This window comes from Erythrolamprus reginae, chromosome 1 (assembly GCF_031021105.1).
Source record: "Erythrolamprus reginae isolate rEryReg1 chromosome 1, rEryReg1.hap1, whole genome shotgun sequence".
In the NCBI taxonomy this organism is placed as follows: Eukaryota; Metazoa; Chordata; class Lepidosauria; order Squamata; family Dipsadidae; genus Erythrolamprus; species Erythrolamprus reginae.
In genome coordinates, this window is record NC_091950.1 from 91,391,890 (window position 1) to 91,410,546 (window position 18,657).

General features: G+C 38.7%; 1 protein-coding gene across 3 annotated transcripts in view; it reads left to right on the forward strand.

Annotated features, from left to right (window-relative positions):
- The window catches only part of ACTN1 (actinin alpha 1), a 144,559-nt gene that overhangs the window by 96,616 nt on the left and 29,286 nt on the right, over positions 1 to 18,657 (forward strand). For all 3 annotated transcript variants that reach the window (XM_070758792.1, XM_070758782.1, XM_070758800.1), the window contains exons 7-11: positions 531 to 612; positions 2,216 to 2,301; positions 13,393 to 13,485; positions 15,558 to 15,788; positions 17,939 to 18,086. In XM_070758792.1, the coding sequence (XP_070614893.1) occupies positions 531 to 612; positions 2,216 to 2,301; positions 13,393 to 13,485; positions 15,558 to 15,788; positions 17,939 to 18,086 (640 nt within the window). The remainder of the gene's footprint in view (positions 1 to 530; positions 613 to 2,215; positions 2,302 to 13,392; positions 13,486 to 15,557; positions 15,789 to 17,938; positions 18,087 to 18,657) is intronic.

Consider the following 18,657-nt stretch of genomic DNA (forward strand, 5'->3'; position numbering starts at 1 on the left):
ACCTACAAGAGTAGGAACAATGTGGGTCTTCATGGGGAGGGAATTCCACAGTCAATGGGGGCATCAATCAAAAGGCCTATTTCCTAGGTCCAGTCAAATGATAACCTTGGATGTGCATGATTTGGAGAGTTGACTTTGTTTTACCCTTAGATGATTATGAAACAAAAGCAAGATCACCAAAAGCCATCCTTATCCATCAGCGAGATTAGTGGAGGGAAATATAATATATTTTTTTAAAAGTTAAAAGCATGGCAAACCTTTCTGTAAAGGACAATAATACAAATTACTATTAAAATACTCAAAAAGCTAAATAAAAATGTGCCTATAAGTTATGCATAATCTGGAGAACATAGAAAGTACTTTTCCCATGAAGAAATGTGTTAGATTGTTCTCTAGTTAAATTTGTTTCCTCTGTTTTCTTTGGGTCAAGTAATCTAGCTTTTCAGTGAAGTATACTATGTAGCTGATGGTTTTTGAAGTATTTTCTTGTATTGTGTATTTGTTGCTAATAAAATCATTCTTTTTCCTAGGATGACCCTCTTACAAATTTGAATACAGCTTTTGACGTGGCTGAAAGATACTTAGATATTCCAAAGATGTTGGATGCAGAAGGTATAATAAAATCCGGTTTTGTTTCCCTTCTCTTCCCCCCACGTCCCCCAAAAGGTTCCTTAAAATGCCTTTATATTTATTTATTATTAATTTATTAATTGGATTTGTATGCCGCCCCTCTCTGAGGATATATTTATTAGAACTGAGATTCTTACTAGATCATTCCCTCCTTATCACACATTTAGACCCAGTTACATCAGACTAAGTTCTGATATATCTACAGCAACCGCAGTCTTAAAATATTGGTCTAATTTTTGTATCCTGCACAATGCTAATGCCATTTGATTAATAGCACAACAGAAAAAATATTTGTGTACGTATCAGTAGGAGCAGTGCAGTTTTGGGACTTTCTAACATGACCTGTCAAGTCCTGCATGATTTTGTTCCCGTCATGAGATCCCGTCATGGTCATTAGCTCCATGTAGTAGCAAAAATATGTGAGCTTGGCTAAGACAAATAATAGCAGAGTGGCATTTGTGCTTTCCTTCACTGGTCCCTGGTGTGCTTTTTGACCCTCAGTAATAGGTGCACACCTGTCCATGTACCACCTTGGGCAAACAAGTCGAGTTCTCAGCAAACAGTGATATGATAGCAATCTCCAGTACATAAAGAGAAAATAGAACAAAGGACTAGTCATCCTCCATTGTCTTTTCCCTTTTAAATGAATTTCTTTTAAAAGAAATGAATTGTTAGACCCACATCAAAGGGGTTTTTTTGGTTGTGCTCTAGAGATCATCATTCTCATTCCTCGGCTTCCCCCTTAAAGCAGCAAGGAAATGCTGTGACAGGCATTTATTCGAAAAAACGATCAGCACCTACTCCTACGAGCAGTTTGGTCTAGTGGTTAAGGCACCAGGCTAGAAAGCAGGAGGCTGTGAGGTCAAGTCCATGAAAACCAGTCTCTCTCTCTCCCTCTCTCTTTCTCAGCCCACCCCATTGCACAGGGTTGTTGTAGGAAAAAAAAAATAGGAGGAGGAAGGTATGCCAGATACGTTCGCCAACTTGAATCATTTGTAAAAAAATTAGGATACAAATTTGTAAAAGTTGGGATACAAATAAGTAAAATAAGAATAAGCCCTCAACAAACATAGAAACATAGAAGATTGACGGCAGAAAAAGACCTCATGGTCCATCTAGTCTTCCCACTATACTATTTCCTGTATTTTATCTTAGGATGGATATATGTTTATCCCAGGCATGTTTACATTCAGTTACTGTTACAAATGCTTGTAACACTCAGCCCCAAAACAGATTCAAAACAAATCGGCAAGTTTTGAGTGGAGGGACAATAGCAGTTTCATTCAATACAGTAGCTAGAAGTCATACGTTCCATATTTTTGCTGACTTAATAGACACTTATCCTTTTGGAAGAGCTAATCTGCACAATTCTCACAGACCTGTTTTTAAGCAAGGGGGAGAAGAAGCAGGAATAACTTCCCTTCAGTGTAGGAGAGCCTTCCCCTAAGCACATCCAAGAGGCCTTTGTAAAAGAATGTGCAGGAGCTTAAAAGTTACCCCACTCTTCACTTGGTGCCCCTAGTCCCTCACTTTTCTCACTTCCCCTCAGTTAAGATGCTCTTTAACTTCAGGTTTTCTTTGACAGACATTGTTGGAACAGCCCGTCCTGACGAGAAGGCCATCATGACCTATGTTTCTAGCTTCTACCACGCCTTCTCAGGAGCCCAGAAGGTATCGCAGGATTCCAAGCTCCTTTCACACAGCGCACCTGATCCTCTTGCTAATGTCCAAGCCTCTTTCTTGCTCTCTCTTTCTCTTTCCTTCTCTTTCCTATCTAGCTTTGGGCATCTTTGTTATTATTATTTGAGAGCAGGGTTGTCTTAGTGGTACTCCAAGTGTATAGGTATCTGGGAGTGCGTATTAATCAAATACAGTTCTACAGTCAGTGATGCAACGCCAAGCCATTCTCCGTATAAGTCTTGTGGCCTCTTTGAAAGCACTAGGAGCCTTCCCTTGACCCACTCAGTTGCAAGCATTTCTTCTGAGGCGATCTTCAGGGACACTCATTTTAACCAGGAAAATAAATAACTGGGCTTCTGCAAAAATGTTCCTCATCCACGATGCCTCAGCAATACAACTTTGTGAATGAAGTACAGTAGTCCCTCGCTATACCGCGCTTCACCTACTGTGGCTTCACTTCATCGCGGGTTTTCAAGAAATATTAATGAGAAAAATCATTTGCGGATCTTCGCTGGTTCGCGGGTTTCTGAGGAAGTCGATTGGCAGATTTAAACAGCCTGCCGAACTCGATCGGCAGGTTTAAAAAAAAAAAAAAAATCTAAAATTGTAAATACTGTATTTAAATACTGTATCTAAAATAAATACTGTGTGGGAAGGGTTTATAAACATTTAAAACAATGAAAACTTACCAAACAATTACAATATAAATACTTAAATAAGTACTATCAGTCGATAAATTCCCCATCCCGGATTTCACCTATCGCGGCCGGGTCTGGAACGTAACACCAGCGATAGGTGAGGGACTACTGTACTTGTAGAAGTCGACAGTTAAATAGCCCTCATGTTATTTTGTGCCAAATTGTTTTGCTGATGTCAGAAGATCTTTACCCCCTCAAGATAAGTTGTCATACGTGTTTTGTAAAACTGCACAATCTTGCAAATGGCTGGATTTCATAGATAAGTATGTTTACATTCTTTTCTTTTAATCCCCTGAAATGTTGGTCATTCTCCAAGTAAGAATGTATCACTGAAGATTATAATTTAATGAATCAATTGTTCCTTGTTGTCTCACAATTTGTTCTGGATCAAAGGGGCTTTTGCAGTAGTACCCACATTTGCTTAGAAGTAAATGTGATTGAATTCAGTAGGAACTAATCCTGAGTTGCTGCAATGAACTGCGGTATAAATAAGAAACTACTATTACAGATCAGGTGCATGGATGATTTAGTATTAAGATTCAGGCTGACAGATGTTCCCCAGGTTTCATTTAGAAGATACAGATGCACATGAGCATGAAAACAGAAATTTGGAAAATTAACCTTACAATTCTAAACAAAGATGCAGTATGAAAGTGGATTAGATAAGCTTGCCTTTCTCAGTTTGAACTTGCAAACCACTTCAAAAAAGACAATTAAAACATATAAAATTTGACTCAAGACAGCAATAGATAGAAGAATCACCAAAATCCCCTTAAATATTTGGGGAATATTTACAAAATAATTCTGGACTAAATGGGCTTGAGGTTACTTTACAAAAAAAATGTATGTTCTTAAATATACATGCTTATTCTGAATTTTGTAGGAATTCAAACAGGTGACTGTCAAACTTGTTGAACTGTATTGAACTCAACTTTAAGATAGGCCTCTCAACTTTTGGTTTGAGATAGATATGTCTTCTAAAACAAAGCAGAAGCAAATCTAACACAATTGTTATATTTTTTCAAATGTTCCAAATGATTAAATATTTTCAGTATGAAGTACATTTCTAAAATTTCCCTATGATATCATTAACCTTATAATTGAGTTCAGTCTACCATTTCTTGAATAGTAATCCAGTATCTAATCTGATAATATGGCATAGTTGTTCTCCATAGTGGATGGATCTATCATCCAAGATGGGTTGACCTCATCCAATCAGATAAGGACTGTTAATTTAAATACTGGGGGGCACTTCTGCCTTCCAACCCCAGTTACGACTCAGTCCTCTGTCTGGATAGACATGAATATATTGGGCAAGGGATTAATCCCAGAGCTTTTTTGCTGCACATGTCTGAAAGAACAAGCATTCAATTCCTCCCCTTTTATTCTGCAATTACAAACCTGAGATTTCTGGGCATTGGGTGTATTTCATAAGATGGCACTAAGGGCTGATCTGCCTGACCAGAAGGATCACACGATGCATATAATCTATTTCCATGAGTAGTTGTTTCCCCTTGGCAATAATTCTCTCTTTAAGGAAAGCTAACGTGTTGAAATAAAAGCAAGGCTTCTTTGTTCTGATATAGCAACTTTTAGTAAGACAGAAATTCTGTTGATGAAAATGTTCATTCGCAGTAGTCATGCAACCTGGAAGTTACACTGTTTTAGAAGGGAGTGCTGACAATATTTCCCAAGATATACTTTGGCTCTAATTTGCCAAAAGGTTAATTCACTCAAAAGTTATCAAAGTTTTTCATGAGTACAAAGGTTAGCAAACAAATAACTCATCCAAAGAAGTTATAACCTTGTTTTATTTTGCTAGGTCTACTTGAGTTGGTTTCTTTGAATCTTAATTTTGCCCATTTCCAAGTGGGCTGAATATACTGACTGTGGAGATGTGTTAATTAAAAAAAAAAAGCAAGTTCAATAGTATCACGTAAAACTGACAGGGGTGGTGGTAATAGTTTCACGGAGTCCACAAAGCCAATTCTGCCAGTCATATTCTGATTCAAATTCCCAGCACTCCGCATGGAAATCTGTTTGGCCTGTCCTGCAATGCATGATGGGAAGTCCCCCCCCTCTCTTATCACCCATGACTGTTTTATTTTATTCTGTGTGCTGCTTCTTACTTTATCCTTTCAACCTCTTCTCCTTCTTTGCACAGATATTATAGGCACGCTAAGGCCGGATGAGAAGGCCATTATGACCTATGTTTCATGTTACTACCACGCCTTCTCAGGTGCGCAGAAGGTGAGCCTTTACTCCTAACCATCCCTCCTCCTCCTCCTATTTCCTGCCCACCAAATTTAGAGGACAATATTATAAACTCTTACAGATATGGAATCCAGTGCTGGCTTTCAATTTGAGCTCTAATATAAATCATTCTTAATATCTTGGGGGTTTAAAAAAAAACAAGACCATTAACTTTCCTGAGCTCTTTCTGCTTTCCTCCCCCAGTTACGACTCAGTCCTCTGTCTGGATAGACATGAATATATTGGGCAAGGGATTAATCCCAGAGCTTGCGACGTAGAAGAACTCTGCATTTTCCTTAGACATAGTTTTCCACCTACAACTCCCAGGCTATATTGACACTAATCCAAATTAAGGAAACTTTATTTACTTTATTTGACAATGTTCATGTCTTCTCCAAGTGGGAAGCTTCCTCAAAGTCTTCCTTTTCTCTGCAGAATCCTTTGGAACTTCTTAAGCCCGATTGTTTTTCAAGACCAGAGATCTTCAAACTTGGCAACTTTAAGACTTGTGCACCTCAACTCCCAGAATGGAGAATTATGGGAGTAGACATCCACAGGTCTTAAAGTTACCAAGTTTGGGGACCCCTGGTTCAAGTCTGATATAGCACTCATCTACTAGTTACAGTAGTGAAACATTTGGGGGATGTTTAAAAAAGGCCAGTTTATAGGTGTTTTAGTAGTGTGGCAATAACTATCATTGCACTAGAAGGTGAGATTCTGCTGCAAGTAGAGCTCAGCCACTCCTCTCCTTTTCAGATGGTTTGCAAGTGCAACCATACAGACTTCCCATACCAAGAGGTCCTTTTTAAACTCTTCTAATGTTTTTTCCCCTCTTCTAAAACATGGTTTCCTCTCAAATTGAACCTTTATCCCAGTTCTTGTGGAGGATAAACTAGAAATATCCCATAAATGGAAGGAAACATGGCTCTCTTTTTTTCCCCTGAGAGAGAGGCAAAATAGAGATCAGGCAGCCTTTGGCAGGAAAATATTAAAGAGCTCCTCCTTATGGAGGAGTAGAGCTTTCATTCTGAATTTTCTCTGCAGGCTATAGTTTCTGTATCTATCTATCTATCTATCTATCTATCTATCTATCTATCTATCTATCTATCTATCCATCCATCTATCTTAAAAAGCTATACATGAATGACATTTTATATGATTTGTTTCCTGTAGTGGGGGAAAAAGCCAGCCATTCAAAAGGTTTTATTTCTGGGTTTTTTTTTAATAAGCAAGAGAATTCCATTGCTCTTGGCTATATATACGAATAGGAGAGTTAAAGATTCCAGCTTGTTTATAATTGTAGATATAAACGTGCTCATTAGGATATATGTAATCCGGAAAAAAACCCACCAAATTGCTTCCCACCTGTTGATAGTGTTTTAATATCAATGTGATCAGAACATGCCTACATGGACCTCCCCAAAACAACTTTCTTAAAAAAAGAAGAGAAATGTGTCCAATTTTGGCAGATTAGCAAAAGACTTCTCAGGAGTCTTTATGAAGATCTCAGGTCTTTCCTAAACTCTAAGGCCACCTTAATAATAATAATAATAATAATAATAATAATAATAATAATAATAATAATAATATATTAGATTTGTATTCCGCCCCTCTCCGCAGACTTAAATGCAGTATTAAGTCCTGTCTTACCTTACTTCCCCAACCTGGGACTCTACAAACCCTACATTGGAGTGAAGAATTACATTTACACTCCAATACACTTGCTGGGGTTCAAGTTGGGGTACAGCTGTATTAATATCTAGTCCTAAGGCTAGATTGTATTTACAAGAGTTTCTGCATACTCTTTTTCTTTTTCTTGCTCGTCCTTGCTTCCACCTCTTTTGTCGTCTTCTGCCACTCAGTGGTGTTCTTGGCATTATTTTTACTTTGTGTCATTTGCGATGTTTTCTTACCCTTTTAGCTTTATTTTGGTTTTTTTTAAAATAAAAATCTCTATAATCATCTCTCCATTGATTATTCCCACCCCCCATGCCATACAGCTAGCTGCTCTTCCCTTGACTATTTTTGTACTTGGGCACAGCCTGTATTTGCTTTCTATGGATTCCGTTTCACTGATTGCGTGCATTTTGTAAAAAAAACAACCAACAGCTTATGTGTGTCATTCAGAATTGGCATTAATGCATTTACCCATACCTGAGTATAAGCTATCAAGAGGAAAGCAGCCTTTAGTCCATATTCTTACAGCTTCTTGTTGGATCCTTGTGCTCACTTGAGAACAGCTGATATTGCTCACTGCACAAGGCAATCTTAGGAATTTCACCCTAACTTTCCATTATGCAATCTCATTACTATAACAATTAGCATGCACATTTTTATTTGTTTTCCTAAAATAATTTGTCAAGCCTAAAGGGTTTCAAAGTTTGCATTAAACTAAAATATTATAAACTAAGTTGAATGTGCAGGCCCAGTTCATATGTAGCTGATAAGTTGCATTAGTTTCTGATTGAGCTATTTCCAGTAGTACCTCATTGTCGCCTTGGAAATGATAGAATAGGGCCTACAACTTAATGTGCTTAAATTTAGAGAATATACACTGCTCAAAAAAAATAAAGGAAACACTCAAATAACACATCCAAGATCTGAATGAATGAAATATTCTCATTGAATACTTTGTCATGTACAAAGTTGAATGTGCTGACAACATGTGAAATTGATTGTCAATCAGTGTTGCTTCCTAAGTGGACAGTTTGATTTCACAGACGTTTCATTTACTTGGAGTTACATTGTGTTGTTTAAGTGTTCCCTTTATTTTTTTTTGAGCAGTATATTTTGCAGATGGATGTTACTTACAGCAGATCTTCTTTAATGTGTGCAGATAGGTATGTGTTTTAAAAGGACACATTTTACTCATTCACTCTGTTAAATAGGAAAAGTTTAGTTTGAGAAAACTGGGAATATAAATTGAATTTATATCAATTATTTTAAATGGGAAACCCAGGTTTTCAAATACCGGTGTCACATTTACCTTTTCTAAAGCTGTTTCTGTGCTTAAGAGACAACATGGATTATAAATACAAGTTTTGTTTTAGAATGGTGCCAGAAAATTTGCTCAGTTCTGCTTGAGAATGATGGAAAATCCTCTTCTGTAAATAGTATGAAATGTAGCAGAAGGCAGAGTATATACATCAACATATACAGAGCTGGCTTTTAAACTTACCATATTTACAATCAAAGAGCTTTCTTTGAATTCATACTGTAGATTCGGTTTCATTTCTTTGGAAAATAGCAATTTGACAGACGTTTTCCAGCAGGTTTCAGTGTGTTAACTGAAACCCTTGTCAGTAAATAAATAGAAATATATACTTTTTGCTACTCACTTTAAATAACAATTCACTATTTTATTTATTTGAGTGAAAGGTGAACATGGTTGTTAAAATAACATTTCCATCCACCAGTGATCCTATTTTAGCCTTGCAATTATCATTGTTACCCATCTTGTTAGAAATCTTTTCTCAGTTAGAAGACTTGTTAGATTTGTTCTCACGGAACAAATAGCTGGTGGAAAGTTTATTAAAAATAACTGATTGAATATCAGCCTTTCCCAGTGAGAGGAATTGGACAAAACCATGAGTTGGATGGGGATGGTGAGAGTTGAAGTCTAATATGTACGGTGGTGCAGTGGTTAGAGTCCAGTTTTGCAGGCTATTTCTGCCAGCAGTTTGGCAAATCGAATCTCACCAGGCTCAAGGTTGACTCAGCCTTTCAACCTTCTGGGGTCGGTAAAATGAGGACCAAGATTGTTGGGGGCAATATGCTGACTCTATACACTGCTTAGAGAGGGCTCTAAAGTAGTATGAAGTGGTATATAAGTCTAAATGCTATTGCTGTGTGAGCTATGTTCATATTAACATCAGGCGGGGGTTGCCGATCTCACTGCTACTGGTGTGCTATGCGCGCAGGTCTGTGTCTCCAGCTTACATGCGCATCCAAGTGAGATTTTGCTTCTGCGTATGCGCAGGAAGCAAAATCTCTCGTGGGGATGTGCGTGCATGATGGAGACACAGAGCTGTGTGCGCAGCTCAACTTTTCGCTAGTGGTACGATGGCGTCGACCGTACTGGTAGGAACCCACTACTGATTAATATGATGAGTCTGACCCAGATCAAGAGGAAGTGTCTCACCTGGAATTGGTTAATAGTCAAGACAGAACTTATTAGATGACTTAGTTATAATCAGAAGGAATTCCATACATCATGGTATAATTTATAGGCTTGTGCTCCCTGTTTAAACATGTCCCCAAAATTGTGGTTACTGACAAAGTCATTCTTCCTGATTTGTTTCACAAAAAGCCCCCGACCAAGTAAATTGTATAAAAGTGGGGAGTGGAGGTAGGAAGCCTTAAGTTTCACATCCCCATAATCTACCTGCAAGAAAGTGAAAGAATTAAGAAATACAAAGCCACTTTAGCTTCTCCCTTTGGTATCTTAGGACTGGAAGAGAGGGATTCAAGTTTACTTTTTTTCAAAATCTAAAGTAATGCAAAAGCCCTTGGTTTAGGGGAAGGCATAACCGCCTGTTTAACTCTAGGTACACAAGAGGCACAATGAGGATGAACCTGACTCAGAAATGGCCTGGTTGTAGAGTGTGCGTGACATAACATGTCTTTCATTGGCTTTGGAATGGGGCGACTTGCCCCCGCCAACTCCCCGTGGGACAATTCAATGCAGGACATTTCAAGAGAGGGATAAAAGGGACAAGGTGACTCTAGGCTTGAGGAGTTCTAACTTGAGAAGATTCAAACCTGAAGCAAGATAAGATCCTGTGTTGAGTTGTCCCTTGGGGAGCTGCCTATAGCAAGACAGGTGGGGTGAGTTGCCTAGGGCGAGTTGTTCTAGATGACCTTTTAAAAAAACATTAGCTTGATTAAGGGCAGTAATGGGCTGCTGCCCCCATGGAGGGTGGATGCAGTGGGGGTATTAAGTTTATGCACTATTTATTGAATACTTAATAGTTTTTTTAATTGTTCTTCCTTCTCTAGTACCTTAGTATGATCCTTAATTACTTTTAAAATAGGAAATAATTAAAGAGTATGTTTTTACCTATAAATGCTTTAATCATTTTAACCATTATCTAGAACTGAACTTTTATAGCAATTAAAGAAAATTGAGCTACTTGCCTAATCTGTTATGATACTGAACCTTGTGGGTTCAGTATGATAAAAACCTTAAAATGCTACTGGTCTCCTCAATAAGTAATGCTGTCTATCATTTGTCCTTTTTGTGGCTATTCAAATAATGTGACTTAGTCAACTGAAAAAGAGTCCAAACACCTATTGTAAAACTTATTTATTAATTGGGTTTATATGCCGCCCCCTCCGTGGACTTATGAACTTATCTTGATCGGTAAGCCACTCCCACCCAGTCACATGACCTTTAAGCCACCACCCTCAGTCACATGATTGTCAAGCCACTCCCACCTGGTCACATGGCTGGCAAGCTCTCCTGCCTGGTCACATGACCACGAAGCCACGCCCACAAAATTAAGCCATGCCCATAGCATGGCAGTTAAAATTTTGGCAGCCCATCACTGGTTAAGAGTCTCCTTGAACTATGGCCATTTTAAAGGGGATCAGGGTGAGGAGGGCTCAACCCAAGGATTTGGTTCCTCTGAAATTTTCCCCTGACCTATTTTTGTTATTTGACAGGGCTGTTGCACAGTGAGTGTGTAGCATTTTGGTGCAGGCCTAGGAACACATGGTTATCTTTTCGATCTCCATCCCAATTCTTGACTAGGTGTTTTACTTTGATGTCACTCCATTTCTCATTCAGATTTCTCATTACCGCTACAGCTCTGAAGGGGAGGTCACATGATCAACTTTCTGCTTCTTTCATTCTGTTATACTGAGTCACTGAAGGTACAGGGCCCCTGCCTGTCATGATATGTTAGTGTGTGTAGGGTTGCTTCTCCTTCATTTGATTTGTATGTGTGTGGGGTGTGTGTGTGCTATCTGAGTATTTCTCTAAATATACCCTTTGCTATGGTCAGTTTGCTTCCTTTCCTCGCCAGCTGCTTCTAACTTTCATAACTCTAAAGTGCATGAGCATTTTTAATTACTAAATTGGTACTTATAACTTGTTTTTAATCCTTTTTTTACTTTGTGGATATCTGGAAATAAAGCCTTTTAATTCAGCTTTAGTCTTTTTTATGTTTCCTGAAAAAAAACGGATATTGAGTTTCATTTATGTATTAACTTAGGAGCCAAATGCATTCTGCATAACCATGTTTATTCTGTATTTTTAAAAATGTAATAATGAAGCAAAGAGGTGAGCAAAACATATAAAATCTGCAGCTCTCAGAGCCACTGCAATTTGGCATCTTTCAGGGAAATTCCATGGATGTGTCTTTGTCCAAGCTCTTCTCATACTCATAGTTCTTTAATTAAGATGCCCATTTAAAAAAAACTGGACAGTGACCCAGAAAAATAGTGCAATTCTGATGAGCGAAACTTTAGGACAAGAAAGCTTTTTACTGTCAAAGGGCAGTGAAAAAATACAGTTGAAAAAAAATCCCTTCAAAATAATTGAATCCTTGATAGAGGAAACCATCGATTCACATAACTCTGTGCATCAGTATTTTTCACTCTGTTTTATACATATACAATATATTTTATGAGCAATTAATGTGAAGAAGGGAATTTTGTAACATGGAAAGCTAATTTCTCGCTTCCCAAACCAGTGTCTCAAGAATATAGGTAGTTACAGCTGGAATTTTAACCTCCTGCTTAATTAAACTAGTTATACGTATTTACATGAGCCAAAGCACAGTGTTCTGTAAACAGCTGAGAATTTAATTACTGTAAATTATGTGACATATCTAAAATTAAACATCAGTCAAAACAGACTCAACGTGGAATAAAAAATATATCAAATTATGCTCTCAGAATCTAGATTGCTAGAAGAATCTTGTGGAATTTGAAAGCTTGTATTTTTATTGGTCAAAGCAAAGTACTGTAAATACAAGCAAATTATTATTATGTATTCACAACAATTTGAAGTCACAGCTGCCAATTCTTTAGGTGGTGTTGGCCCTTATATGCATTGAGTTCTTCACAAGAATCTAGGATGTCAAAATGCATCATTGTAGTATCAGTGTAGTACATACTAGAGATTTGGGGTTACTGTTTGCTAGCCCACAAGAACAAAAGACATAAAGTTACAAAACAGATGCTCTTGTTTTTAAAATAAAATTACCGTCAAGTAAAATTTTGCAAATAATTCAGTTGAAATAATATTGCAGCATAGACAACTCCCAACCACCGGCATTTTGCTGCATGTTCAAAAGGACAAGTGATGTCACGTGTTATGAGATCATTTACATAATTTGCATGATGACTTTATGACTCACGTGACATCATATGGCTTGTGCCAAATGCCTGCTATGCTGGCTGGAGAATTCTGGGAGCTGAAGTCCACAAGCCTTAAAGTTGCCAAGTCTGAAGACCTCTGGTCATAATAGTGCAAAGGATCGTCAGATTGTTTGTAACTGAGATCTAGATCTGAATTCAGGGCTTGTTGCTTCTCTCCCTCTTTTTTCCATTGATTACTTACAATATTATTTTTATTATTTATTATTATTATTTATTAGATTTGTATGCCGCCCCTCTCCGAAGACTCGGGGCGGCTCATTAATTAATATTGATTGTTTCTTCATTGCTTATTTTACCCCTATGACAATCACTAAGTGTTGTACCACATGATTCTTGGCAAATGTATCTTTTTCTTTTATGTACACAGAGAGCATCTGCACCAAGACAAATTCCTTGTGTGTCCAATCACACTTGGCCAATAAAAAATTCTATTCTATTCTACTCAGGCCCTTTTATCTTTGATGATTTTGTTTTAGAGGATTTAAATTTTGTTTTAGAGGATTTAGATTTTGTTTTAGAGGATTAAAAGACCCACACATTTCAGGTTGGACAAGTTCACATTCAGATTGAAATTCCCAAAATGCGCCTCTCGTCCTCATCTCCCAGAAGTGGTGGTACTAACAGGTTTTTGAAGTATTAAAAGAAAACGGGACAAGTATCGTTCTCCTAGAAATGGATTGGAACATCTTTGCTAATGATACTGTTTTTTTCTCCTTCTCTTGTTCTCTTTCTCTCTTGTTAATAGGCTGAAACAGCAGCCAATCGCATCTGCAAGGTTCTGGCTGTGAATCAAGAGAATGAACAGCTAATGGAAGACTACGAGAAGTTGGCCAGTGATGTAGGTAGCCTTGCTTTCAATTTCTTTGATATAGCCAGGAGAGCTTTTTAGAATAGTTTAATTTCCTGGAGTGTAGCAGCAAATTGCGAGGAGGCATGAAATCAAGCAGCAGCGTTGTTTACAGAGTGCTATTTTTATTATTTAGTAGATTTATATGACATAAATTATAGGACATAATAGAAAATGTATATTTCAACTCTGGGCAGCTAACAATCTTAAAAAGCATACAGAACAAACATAAAATGTATAGGAACCAGGAAAAATCATAAAAAACATAATCAGAAGATGGGGTTTCCATCCCCAGGATCCCAGGCTTCAGAACAGAGCCAAGACTTCAAACTTTACAGCAGGCCAACGGGAGCAGGAACCATCTGATTTCCAAAGGGATGTTATTTCAGAGTGTAGACCAGAGTGTAGACCAGCGGTGAAATTTACTTACCTTCCCTACCAGTTCAGAAGTGCGTGCTCGCGTGCATGCACATACTTTTTCACCTGCGCTCCGTTCCTGCACCTGCTTTTTCACTCTGCACATGTGCAGAGGGTTTAAAATCAGAAAATGGCAACGTTGGGGTGGGTGGGCAGAGCTCGCGCTGCCGCAACTACCAATTCTCCAAACCACCAGCCATCACTACTACTGGTATGCCCGGACCGGGCCAAACCGGTAGCATTTCAGCCCTATGAAAGAAAAAGCTCTCCTTTGAGCCCTATCATGTATGGTTGGGGTCTGAAGCATGTCCCTCTTTATGGTCCAGATGGGAGAGATAAAAGACAGCTGGAGAGCCCTCGTCCCAGGAAAGTCAGTATGGAATATAACAATCAAAACCTTTGCGAATAATTGCAACAGGGCTATGCTACTGCATGGCTCTTGGCATGGTTCCTGGAACCATGGTTTAATTGAATATTTACATTTACATTAAAATGGTATTGCATCCAAATAGATTTTAAATCTATAATGATGGCTAATATCAACAGATACACTAAAATATCTTGAGTTGCCTAGTAATTTATAGTAATGCTATGCATAGAACCAAAGTTAAGTAAGTAGCCAGATAATCTGTAAGCTAAGCAAATGCACATTGTGACCCAGAATCAGATCTGTGAGCTAAAGTAGACAGGATACATGGGTAGATAAGATAATTTTACTTTATTGTGAGATTACGTTAACAGAATTATGCAAGTCTAAAAGTGTATATCTCTTCCCTGCCATCCCCTTTACAGCCTAAGAAACTAGAGAGGGTCTCCGCTAAGCTTCTGGCCCCTTTTATATGACCATTCCCTTGGTTGCATCTCCTTGCCTTGGCCTGCCAAGTTCATTCTCACCATTACGCTCAGGGAGAGAACCTTTGGCCTTCTAAATGTTTGAGCAGTTCTATTTAATCAAGATAGTTCCACAAAACATGAAGAACTGCTACCTGTCCCCTCATGCTGTAAATACTGTAAATTGCCGCCTCTATGTTGCTTGAGGCAGGCAGGATTCCCTTGGGTACCATTTGTTGGGTGTCAAGGGAAAGGGAGGGTCTTGCCTTCTCTTTCTGCTCAAAATCCCCGCGTACAATTGTTGGGACCTTGTGTGACACAGAATGCTGGACTCAGTGGGGTTTGGCCCAATTCAGCATGGCTCTTATGTTCTTATGTTCTTATACACAAGTCCTCTTTTCTTTAGATAGGTCCCTACCTAATATTAAGCCTGCTTCCCAAAACCAGTCTCAGGGATGAATGAACAAATTTGTCACGCAGCTGTAAAGACAAAAGGGAAAAGGGCTCTCTCAAGCTCACTTGAATGTCTCTCTGTGTGATTTGCCTGGCAGTAATAAAGAAGAGGTTTGTTATGGCCTTCTTCCAGAATATTTTAAGACTTCCCTATCTAGCCAGAGTCTTGACATTTCCAAATAACCTTCCATCCAAATGCTAGTTATGTTCATTCTACTAAATTTGGGGGTACCAGTCAAGCTGCTACCTACTATGGAAGAAAATGCAGAATTTCCCAATGGAAATCAAAGTCTTGGCCAGATTTAATACCAGCTCTGATTTTAGTTTCCAGAAATGCTGACTTTTCCCTTGGTGTTTTTCAGCTGTTGGAATGGATTCGGCGCACCATACCATGGTTGGAGAACCGGATGCCAGAGAACACCATGCAAGCCATGCAGCAGAAACTGGAAGATTTCCGAGATTACCGCCGCCTCCACAAGCCCCCCAAAGTCCAAGAGAAATGCCAGCTGGAAATCAACTTCAACACATTGCAAACCAAGCTGAGGCTTAGCAACAGGCCAGCCTTCATGCCTTCGGAAGGGAAAATGGTTTCGGTGAGTGTGTTAGATTAAGGAGTTCATACACAATGACTTGGCAAAGCGGGTGGTGGTGATGTCCTATTGTTACAGCTGCTTTTCATGGGCCAGTGGAACCGAATGTTTCCTAGAACTGAATGTATATTGGTTGCCATGGACTTTACTACAACTTGTGGTAGCCACAGATTATAAATGATGATCTGTGTGACTGTTGTCCAGTGAATGCTTTTTTATATACTATTGAGGGTTTAATTATTAGTTTTAGTGTTAGGTTGAGTTTCACTTGTTATATTGTATTGTATCCCAGCGACTGGTTAGGTCCCACAGAGTTGGCCTTCTCCGGGCCCCGTCGACTAAACCAGTGTTTCCCAACCTTGGCAACTTAAAGATATTTGGACTTCAACTCCCAGAATTCCCCAGCCAGCGAATGTTGGCTGAGGAATTCTGGGAGTTGAAGTCCAGATATCTTCAAGTTGCCAAGGTTGGGAAACACTGGACTAAACAATGCCGTTTGGCGGGACCCAGGGGAAGAGCCTTCTCTGTGGCAGCCTCGACCCTCTGGAACCAGCTCCCCCCGGAGATTAGAATTGCCCCCACCCTCCTTGCCTTTCGTAAACTCCTTAAAACCCACCTCTGCCTTCAGGCATGGGGGAATTGAGACATCTCCCCCGGGCCTACACAGTTTATGCATGGTATGTTTGTGTGTATGTTTTGCTTTTTAATAAGGGGTTTTAAGTGACTTTTAATTATTAGATTTGTTATACGTTGTTTTATTATTGTTGTGAGCCGCCCCGAGTCTACGGAGAGGGGCGGCATACAAATTTAATTAATAATAATAATAATAATAATAATAATAATAATAATAATAATAATAAAATAATGTTATTCTTATTGTTGTAAGCTGTCCTGAGTCTGTGGAGAAGGGTGGCATAGAAATCCAACTAGATAGATGGATGGATGGATGGATGGATGGATGGATGGATGTTACCGTACTATTCTAACAGGTTGTCCCTTCTACAAAACAGACACTACACATTAGATTTTTAAATTTTATTTAGATAACTGAATAATAAATTCATATACCTTTTAAATGGTTTTTTTAAAGATTTAAATGCATCTTCCTTTCATGAGCTTAAATTAGCATTTTTAGTGCTCCTTCCTCCAGTCCTCTCCCTCAGCTCATCCTGAGTTAACTTGAACAGTGGAATGAGTTTCCATGGTCAATAGGGGACTTGAACCCAGTTATACCATGGCGGCTGTTTTAGAACAGAAATCTCCTTGCACCAAAGGCCTACATATTAGAGAAGGCAGACAGCATTTTCCTAGATCAGGGGTGTCCGATCATGACAATTTAGGGAATAAGTTAAAGATGAATTTAAAATGTAGGGATTTCAACTCCCAGAATTCCCTAGCCAGCACCCACAACTTACGAAATTCACTTCGAGAAGGGTGGCATAGAAATCAAATTAATAAATAAAATTGCCAATATTGGACCCCACCTTCCTTAGATGATGACAGGAAGTGGCCTCTTCTTAAACAAACTTCCCTAGTAATAGAGGAAAATCTAACAATCGCTGGAAGGGATTATATTTCTTGTTATCAAAATCTCTGACGTAATCCTGCCTTTCGTCCCCTGTCCAATTGTCTTTCCTTTCTTTCACCTATCTTATATATTCTCTTCCTTTCATATATCCTCTCCTCTAAGTTCACCTTCACCCTCTTTTATATTATCACATGTCTATTTTCTTCCTATGTATTTATGTATTGGACAAATGAATAAATAAATAAAACAAAAAAAATAAATAAAAATCTTTTACCCCCATATCAATCCCAGGAGGGAGATGAAAATACAGCCCTCTGCAGGAGAACTTCAGGCCTTAGCAACTTAAAACAGTTGGTAGAGAACCTCTCTGTTAGCTGGCCCAGTCCTTTCTGATTTCAGAAGTCGACTGTCTTTAGCTCCCACCTTGTATTGTCTCAGGTCCCCTTGCCAGCGCTTCATCATTTGCCCGCCCATCTATCTGCCCGTTTTTTCCACCCATTCATAGTGCAATTGTAGAGGCTCCCCAAACGTAATTCTCACCGGGTTGAGAAATGTTTCAATGATTTTGAATCCATCTGCCTTTTCTTGATAGTGTTATGCTTCTGCTTTGATTATACTATACTAGGATATAAATAACGCCTGGTGTGGCCTGGAGCAGGCTGAGAAAGGCTATGAAGAGTGGCTGTTGAATGACATCCGACGATTAGAACGACTGGATCATCTGGCAGAGAAGTTCCGGCAAAAAGCTTCCATTCATGAATCCTGGACAGAGGGTAACACAACATCTAAATGTGTTTTATTTATTATTATTGTTGTTGTTGTTGTTATTATTATTAGAGATTATTGTAGTCTAGACCAGTGTTTCCCAACCTTGGCAACTTGAAGATATTTGGACTTCAACTCCCAGAATTCTCCAGCCAGCGAATGCTGGCTGGGGAATTCTGGGAGTTGAAGTCCAGATATCTTCAAGTTGCCAAGGTTGGGAAACACTGGTCTAGACAAGATAGAAATTGAATTATAAAAACCATCAAGTTAGTAGGAACAAAACTTTGACTGTGATGCATAGGCATTAGAAGGATAGGATGCAATTGTTTATATACATAAATGTAAAATAAATGTAAAAAACATTGCTGTATTATAAGTAATTCTTTAGAAGAACTGGGAAAAAGCTTCCTACTAATAGAACCTTTAAGGTGTCTCCAGATCCCATTTTTTAAACAACCACCCCAGCTCAGCCAACACCCCCTCCCCATTATTTGAACTGTGTTACCTGCGAGACTAAAAGTAATTTTAGTTCCGCAGGTAACATTTTAGTATTTTGATATTGGTTGGTGTGGGAAGGGG